This window comes from Saccoglossus kowalevskii, chromosome 9, assembly GCF_978046115.1.
Source record: "Saccoglossus kowalevskii chromosome 9, keSacKowa6.1, whole genome shotgun sequence".
In the NCBI taxonomy this organism is placed as follows: Eukaryota; Metazoa; Hemichordata; class Enteropneusta; family Harrimaniidae; genus Saccoglossus; species Saccoglossus kowalevskii.
In genome coordinates, this window is record NC_140649.1 from 32,288,024 (window position 1) to 32,297,473 (window position 9,450).

The 9,450-nt window shown below is 33.4% G+C and overlaps 1 protein-coding gene across 1 annotated transcript; it reads left to right on the forward strand.

Moving 5' to 3' along the window:
• Positions 1-199: 199 nt before the first annotated feature.
• On the forward strand, positions 200-9,121 carry LOC102806582 (RING finger and CHY zinc finger domain-containing protein 1-like). The gene is made up of 10 exons (XM_006825096.3): positions 200-270; positions 969-1,088; positions 1,921-2,039; positions 2,192-2,270; positions 2,644-2,688; positions 3,081-3,139; positions 4,874-4,903; positions 6,176-6,296; positions 6,754-6,892; positions 7,828-9,121. The coding sequence occupies exons 1-10, from the start codon at positions 202-204 to the stop codon at positions 7,926-7,928; spliced, it is 882 nt and encodes a 293-aa protein (XP_006825159.1). The 5' UTR covers positions 200-201; the 3' UTR covers positions 7,929-9,121.
• Positions 9,122-9,450: the final 329 nt, after the last annotated feature.

Sequence of the window (9,450 nt, forward strand, 5' to 3'; positions counted from 1 at the left end):
ACATTGAACTTTGACCTTTGAAGTAATATTAATACTAAGATGTTACTTTACTTTTCTAAAAGTTGCGTATTTTTTTCACAAGCAAGTCTCGACTGTAATTTAATAGATTATTAGAACAAATACTAATTCTAAGTCTAATTGTCTAATTTAAATATTGCAGACGACGCATTGTTGCCGTAAAAGGGTCAAATCATTTTGATCATGGCCGGCGATTCTGTGGCAGAAAAGCAGTTGGGTTGCCAACATTATAAAAGAAGTTGCTGTCTCCTGGTAAGGTTGTTGTAACTGTCGAAGTGGCGTGTAACATTCACAGTTGTCCAGTTATTGAAGTAACGCTGTAACTTAATTTACGTAATCATGATTGGTGTACATGAAAACCGTTAACGTACAAAAGTTGAACATGTTGACTTTTTGACTGAAATACTGTTTTTTTCAAGTTGTCAGACACCTACACACTGTAGCCACAGTCAAATGGCATGTGTACATGCAGCGATACACATGTCAGCTGACTGTGAAAGGCGTTGCTAGTTTAGTATATAATAAGCGCGAAGAAAAAAAACAAATCTGCGTTTCTCGTAACAGGCTGGATATTTTAATTTTCTTTCCCCAATAGACTACCTTAATTTTAACAATTAATTCATTTATATCACTATATGGATTATGTTGAACTAGCTTTTATTAATATGAATAATAATAACTGCCATGATGTCAGCATATCGTTTTTTAATTGGTTAATTTGAATTCCATTTCATGTCATTTCATAAAAAATTATATTTATAAAATGCTTGTAACATCCCCAGTTTAGGGATGTTTTGTGCTACACTTGTTATATTTTCTTGTATCTAAGCTTTCATATGCAGCATGCTTAGTAACCTGTCCTATCTGTGTAAACCGGTCGCTTACTCACAAGGTTTGGAAAACACTGCACTGAGTAGCATATTCATTCTACCATTGTCATTTGGCTGTAGGCACCATGCTGCAACAAATTTTACACCTGTCGAATTTGCCATGATGAAGTAGAAGAACATACTCTATGTCGTACTAATGTACAGAAGATTAAGTGCTTGAAGTGTCAACATGTACAGGAGGTATTGTTTATTTTAATTGCTTCACAATATTTATTATTCGCTGATATATATACAGTACAGTCCTGGGTAACTTACCCTCCAAGCTTGCTATCTCCTAACTTTGCCTTTTCATAAAAACTTTTAAATTCAGTATCATTCTCATCTCTAATTTCAACTTATGCTTTATAGCATTTACCTATATTAATAATATAAGACATATTTAGATTATTTATATATAATTAAGTTGTGCTATAGTTCTGAAGATGCAAATGAATAATACCTGCTTATGTACTACTCTGCCAATAAGTTTAATGAGATATGACATGTGGTCAGGGAGTATGTATTAAGCAGATCCATTAAATAATACACCAATTAGCAATGTTGACAAATGGAGAGTTTCAAAAAGAGTTGTGGAAACAAAAATCAATTTTAGTATTTTTTTCACTTATGCGTGGCCTTTTTTCATACCGAGCAGAAATGAGAGACAGTCATTCATTTTTTGTTCGTGCATTGGCAATCGTGAAAATTTATAGCAGCAGTAAATTAAATGGTTTACAGTATATCTGATCAAATGACTATGTATGCATATCTTGTTCTGTGGGAGAGTCTCAAAACTGGTCTCAAATGCCTTCTAGAGGGTATCGTACATACCTCCTTGTTCAGGTAGTTCCACTCTGATGAAATTTGCCAACCAATTAGAGAGTGGTTTACAATGAAGCAACTTTACTACATTTTTGTACTATTTCTGATTGGTGCAAGGAAGACTGAACATGCTGTTCTGTGAAAGCCTTTTTCTACATTAGATTTAAATTAGATGGATACAGTGCTGAACAAAATTATTGTTTTCTTACAGGTGCTCAAAAAATGCTGTAATTGTGGCGTAGATTTTGCAAATTATTTTTGCTCTGTATGCCGACTCTATGACAACGCTGACAAAGGACAATATCATTGTGATGACTGTGGAATCTGCAGGTGGGTGCCTTGCTTTAGCAATTAATTTTATGCCAATATATATTGTTGCAGGTACATGTAACAATGTCATCTTTATAATATTACAACCTGTGGTCTAAAACTAGCTTTGTTGGATGGTGGATCAATAAGATACGTTATTTTCTGGATTACAGGGTTGGTGGTAAAGAAAATTTTTTTCATTGCACTAAGTGTGATATGTGCCTAAATAAAAGCCTTAAAGAGAAACACAAGGTTTGTATTGCATTCATACTTGTCAGTGATGTGTGTTCATTCATATTTATTTATTGTATGTTTAAAAATACTTAGTTTTCAAACCATCAAGTGTGTAGTTATACATGTATATGAGACGGTTACTAAACATACATTACATTCATTCATTCATTCATTCATTCATTCATTCATTCTCCAGTCAATCATTCATCCATTCATTCATTCATCAGTCAATCATTTAACCTTCAATCAATCAACATCTCACACTTATTCACTCACATATGCTCTGACTTTCACTGATTCGTTGCAGTGAATTAAATGTTGTGTACAAGAGTTCATCACATGGATGTCATGCTATTTTTGAATATATTAATACTGATATAATTTTTTTCAGTGTGTTGAGAAGGTATCAAGAGCAAACTGTCCAGTTTGTTTGGAGGTATAGTAGCATTGTATATACATACAAGCTTATTATTCATTGCACAATATTTTCATGTGTGTGAAAAGTCTAAACTGTCTGGGTTCCTCATTGTTCAGCATTTTATGGCATTCATTATGTTATTCATATGAACATAAGTGTTTATATTAATTTAACTGGGAAATAAATTCTAAAAAAGTAAATAAACCTTTTTGGGGGCCGAATGTTTGACCGAAGTATTTTAGCAGTGAGCTGCAGAATATTTTTCTCTTGTTGATTTAATAAATGAAAAAATAAATGAAATATTCTGAATATCAAATGATTTTCCAAAATAAGTCCTGACACTGACCTCTATTTCTATCTTTATTCTAACTATCATTGAGGTAACATTGGTTGTTTGCTTTGTATCACAGGATCTTCATACCTCTAGGACGGCATCTCATGTACCGCGCTGTGGACATCTCATACATGAGTAAATATACATACAATGTTGGTTTTTGTTGTGCTGTGTATATATATATGCAATGTATTATGTGAGAAGTTTATAAGTGAAAACTATTACTGTACTTCCCCGATCATCAGCCCCTCCCTGAGTATAATTTTATTTTTATTTTTAGACATGTAATAAGTTGAGGGCATCCCCGGGTATAAGCCCAGGGTGTTTTTACTGGGCGTCCATGACATTTATTAAAATATGCATGTAAAAAGCGTGTTTCATTGCATAAAAATCATGATTGGTTTGGTAGTTTGGTTCCTGCTTTAATGAGAAAACTTGCATGGCAAATGTACACAACATGGTTTGCACCTATTCTATTCTGTTATTTACTCAGGATGAACCCCAATGTTGCAATACTGAAGTAATTAATATTTCTTTTGAGTAGTAGTTTTCGAAACGCCAAAAATGGGATCGTCAAGTCATAGAACATTTTTCTTTTCCGAATAATCATGTCCATTGAGACTATGGTCTTTGAGTGCAACCCTACTCCTTACTTTTCTTGATTTTACATGTTCGGGAACCTGAGCTTATGGTAGGGGAAGTACGGTATCTAGAGGAAGCATAAAATATAGAGCCTTACTGCTATACGAGGCGATTTGAACGCTTGCTGCTCTACTTAACGTATTGGCTGCTGAAAGCCTCTACAGATAGTCACAAAAATCTAGTGTATGTCATCCTCTTCATGCTTTCATTATAATGCATTTAGTCCTATTACGAATACAATACCCCAAAACTGCCAAAATGTCTTAATAATTATTTTCAGCAATGAAACAATTTTTTCCATATTTTGAAATTGTATTTGGTGATATGAGATAAGAAAAGTTGCATTATTACTCAATCAAAATGTTAATATTTTAAAAAAAACATTTAAAAAATTGATATGCAATTGATTAGATTGCAGCAGGCATAACTTGGTGGGTTATTCATGCTATTCTGAAGCAGGGTGCAATATATGAACTACAAACATACATCATTCTATTCTTTGAATTTTTCAAGTAGATGAACAAGTTGAGCGCAGTCTTAAAATAAACTTCATATTCAGTCACAAAATCACAAAATGATTTTAATCATCTGTGAATGCAAGTTAATTATCACTATTATGATATTAATAATGAGACATGATGGCTTGGTTTTGAATATATCATTTCATTAATGAATCAACAAGCTGCACTGGTGCTATTAAAATTATAAATATTTCCATGCTTTTTCAGAGAAATTAGTTAACATAAAACAAGAAGCAAATACTATATGATGAGATTGTTATCATCATGTTTGTTTGTTTTTTTGATGGAGTTGAAACAATATATAACCTCTACAAAGAATGACAACATTGCACATGTTAGTAGTCTAATGTTACGTTTCTTTAATAATATTGAGAAGGAATACAAAATGTTACATCTTTGTGTTTGCTGTGTTTTGTTTTCATATATCACACTTTATGTGTTTTTTGAGATCAGATAATACCTGCCTATAATGATTCTGCAATTCAAAAATTAAAATTTTTAACAATTCATTCCCCAAAATAATTGTACTTTCATGGAGTGATTATGGTAATTATAAATATCAATTATATTAATTTATTTAATATATACAGTTTGTTTGGCTTTTAAAAATAACTGCTGTTTATTCATTATGGACTTAACTGTTTTTAATTCCTGGTTTATATATACCGAAGTAGTTACTTTAACATAATGTTGTCATTTATTGCAGGACTTGTTTTAAGGAGCTTATAAAATCCGGGTAAGTCTGATGCATGCTAGTACTCATCACAACAAAAAATTTAGTCCAGATTGAATTTGGGAAATTTGGTGCATTTCAGAAAGGTCCCCACTTTTGTCAAAATTGTTACATTACACACTGATAATCATTTTAAATTTACCTTTTTCTTCCTGAATTAGATATTAGGTTTTTTCAATTGGTAATATAATATACATTGTATAATTGAAATGAAACAATATTCACCGATATTTTTGTCAATTAAATTATCATTTATGTACAAATAAAAGAAATGAAAAATGAAACATCCCAAATTAAAAATAGGATTTTCGCAGCTAAAATCTAAATTGTGATTATATACTACAAATTCATGAATTTGAATCACATCAAAAACCAAAATGTTAGATTCTAGAAAATATTAGAAATTTACTTTGCTGTCATTAGCCACAGACCCAATGTAGATTGTTATTGTTCAAACATTCACATATCGCCTTTCATTTTTGACCATGCAATAAGGTTGCTTGTTTCAACTTTTGGACTTATTCGTGTGTGTTTGTAATGTTGCAACAATGTTACAGTTATTATTGCAACACAAAGCCGTGCCAGAATTGACTAATGTAAAGATTTGAGAATCTGTTTGCCTGAATCTCGCATTGAACCAGTGACATAGACGAAAGTCGTGCATTGTTCAATTTACAATGAATTGATATATGATAAAAGAGCGTGTTGGAGATGATGAAAAGATGGAACAACGCCAACGAGGAAGTATCACGACTCCGGCCTCTGTATGTGGTCTGTGGTGATTTTCAGGCTCCAGCAAGGCGTCGACAAGAAGTGAAGATGTACAGGTGACTAAGCCCAAACAAGCTTATTGTGTGGTCAAAAAGGAAAGACGATATATGGATGTTTGAAAACTAAGAAAAATCAAAACAAAAATATATGTAGGCCATAACTTGAAGTTTGGTTAACAGTTATTTAAACTTTGAGTTACAGAATGTTGACGTTCAACAAAAACCAAAATATATGTTGCCTGTAACTCTAAGTTCTGTTAATTGAGTTACAATTTGGGCATGGTTTCACAAAAGTGGGCGTGGTTTAAAAAATATGGGCATGGTCATTTCTGTAACTTGATGTTTTTGTAACTCAATGTCCATAACTCGAACAATTCAACATCTCATTAGTAGTTTATTTTGGGAATACATGTACACACTGGCTGTGTATAAGCTATACATTGTATGTAGCAGTATATTTTAAGAATATATGCTGTGACTACAAATGATTGTCTCTTGATTTCAGAGGTTACAGTTGTCCCATGTGCAATCAGTCCATGCTTTCTATGAAGAGTGTTTGGGAGTTGCTTGATAATGAGATTCGAAACACTCCAATGCCTCATGAATATGCAAATTACAATGTACAGGTGAGTGTTGATCAAGTGATGGTATACAACCAATTGTAAGGATACATCATCATTAGTTTTCTCCTTCTGCCTTGCACTTGATCTCACTTTGTATGCATTGGTGTGCCTGCATGATGAAAAAAAGAACATTATTTGTTTTTCAATATTTAACAATGGTTTCTCTGGAACTTCTTTGTTGGCTATCAGAAAGCATTAGTTATTGAGTAGAATCATAAACCATATTAAACAAGATTTTTGTTATAGTAAATAATAATTGAGAACAGAAAACGAGAAATGGCAACCAGTTTCCCCATATACTAATTTTCTCTTCATTTTTAGTAAATTAAAAGAAAAATCTTGTTTTGATTTCGTGCAACAAATCAACAGCTGCAAAGCAAACGTTGAATGGGTTTAACCTGTTTTGTCCATGGCTTCACGTAAGCAACTGTTTCTTATGCCCAAGTTTATTTATTATCAGATTCTTTGCCGTGACTGTCACAAAGAATGTCGCGTGTTGTTTCATGTAATTGGAATGAAATGTAAACACTGTGGTTCTTATAATACATGTAGAACAGCGAACGATGATCATACTCTGCATGCTGTGGAGCCATCTACAGGTAGGTGCATTGGCCATCATCGGTCTGTCCATCATTCAACCAATTTCTGATTGAAATTTGAGATTTCATAAAGGATAGGAAAACAGCATATATTCTCGCTATATGCCCTCGTAGTATGAAAACTCAAAATGGTAATGAATGATTGTAATCGCCTTAGCGAGCCAAGGTGTATAAAATGTTGGTGTCATGCGAAAGGTCAACTTTATTTCTTCCATTAGAAGCACATTTCCAGTAGATTCGCACTTGAACCAAAAATTACTTGTACCACTTTTGGTTATGTGACCCATTCTTCAGGCTTGTAATTCAACACATGTACCTTGTACCTTGTAACTTGTTTATGACTGAGACACTTCAGTCAGGGTAAATATCTGGAGATGACATTGAGATTGTTGGCCAAATAAGGGGTTCAAACCCACAACATCAACCACAGCAGGTAGAGCCTCTAATGACTGAGCTATTGCATTTTGGGTTTCTGGGACAAAATGAGTATTAAAAAGGTCATGAGCAAATAACAAAACATAAGATGCATCTTTTGTATTTATTATTTATGTCAGTTAAAATAAGTTGAGTGTTAAATTGTGCACTGGTTGTGCAACTGATTTCTGGCACCCTCACGCAATTAACTTGACTCTGGCCAAAACAGTGGGTTTATATCTGTAAACCCACACTAATGCATATACCTTGGTTTTGCTCTCATTAAAAGCACATCTCTAATAGACGCATACACCAAGGTGATTTACAGAATAATATAAACTTTATTAAAAGAGCACAAATGGTATATGCTATCATAGTTAAAAATAGATGGCTTTTCTTGGTGTTACTGGACAAATTTGTTTCAATTCAACTATAGGCTTGATTTTCCATTGATTGAATGATTAGCTAGAACCAGTAATCAGGGTTGTGATGAATAAAACTGCAAGTCTGTTTTATTCTAGATGCTGCAAATCCAGATGAGATGGAAGCGAGTAACGGTAACATGCGTGATGGTGAACAGGTAGACAGCAATACTGATACAGCTGATTCTAATACTAAGTAGTTTCTGATCACCACAACACTGTAGATGATAAAATGTGATTGGTGAATGAAACATTTACTTTGAATTATAGATCCTTTATTATAGAGCTCATGTATGGGTAGTAACTTCATTTTCAACTACAAGGTCATTCCTAATTCATTACCTGTGAAAATAACTTCCATACCCAACAAACATCAGGCCATGGTGCCAGGCAAGGCCATGGTGTTCTATCTTTTACACATGTCATGAACTTGCTGACTTGACCAAAAATTACAGCGCTTGCCAGGTGCAATGTTTATTCTAATTTTGTTGATGTTTATTTCACGTTAATGGTGTGTTGATTAATATAGCTCCAGCTCCATGTTTTAACTCCAGCTAAAATCGACAGTCAGGCTTACAATAAAGCACCCACCCTGCTGTCAGTTGTAAGTGTGAGATGAAACAATAGTCTGCAAGACTGCCATTCCATGCATGTGACAGTGTCATGCAATGTCACACTTTAGTTCATTTGGAATATATACAGTGACCCCTTGCTAAGTCACGCTTCAGTACGTTGCGGTTTTGGCTAAGTCGTGGGTAGTTGGATGGCTCCAAAAAAGCCTGTTGAGTTTTGCTAGCAGTTTTGAAGTTAGTTAATTAGCCGTGATACGAAGGGTGACGGCCTGACTCGAGGTGTCAACGGGGTATCAAGTCATAATTTTACATACTTCATGGCTGGTATGACTTTATAAAACTACCTACAATGCGTTGAATCCATGCGGATATGGACACTGTGATGTTGTTCAATGAAGAAAACATGCTCTGAATAAATCCATGTGTGAATATGTGCTTTTTATCTATTTTCAATGCACAAACCCCTGTTTCACAAGACCCCTCAGCAAGTTGTGACCCCCGCGGTTTTTGCTTGGAACCCAACACATGCGACTTGGTGAGGGCCCATTGTAGTTTTATTCTGATATTTTACTATACCAGTTACAGTTTTGTTCATGTAGATTTTGTTTTGCAGGCATCCAGGTTACTTTTAAAAGTTTACAATTTGTTCATAAAAACTGAGAAATGTATTATTTTATTTATACACACTATTAAAGCAAAAGTTAATTTAAGTGTGTCTTGCTACCCATATGTTCATTGTACTATATCTTTGTGCAACAACATTCAATGAAATATATTTGTGTATACTACCAAGAATAAATAAAAATATGTAAATCAATCAATATTTATTTGTTCTGTTGTGCCTGATATGTAGCCCATTGAGATTTGAATATCTGCACAAATTGAGCATTTGAGTAATCTGAAAGCAAAAAAAAAATATTTGTTTCTGGTGATCATGCGTGTCTGTTTAGTTTTTTTTTTTAATATCATTAGTATTTTTTCTGTAAAATAGTTGGAAACTACTACATTCATCTACTTATTGAGATATCTGCAATATCTTGTGTGATTTTTCAATAATTGAAACATTTGTTTTTTGCAACACTAGATTTTTTCTTGAAACTAATTTATTGAAATGTAATGCAAGTGTTTGTAATGTTTTGTTCTGTTTTAC

What these genes read in the sequence shown, in the direction of transcription:
- LOC102806582 (XM_006825096.3), top strand. Translation starts at nt 202, where the DNA reads ATGGCCGGCGATTCTGTGGCAGAAAAGCAGTTGGGTTGCCAACATTAT. An exon ending in GATGACTGTGGAATCTGCAG is followed by an intron (nt 2,040 to 2,191) that starts GTGGGTGCCTTG and finishes TCTGGATTACAG; the next exon opens with GGTTGGTGGTAAAGAAAATT. An exon ending in ATGCAAATTACAATGTACAG is followed by an intron (nt 6,297 to 6,753) that starts GTGAGTGTTGAT and finishes ATTTATTATCAG; the next exon opens with ATTCTTTGCCGTGACTGTCA.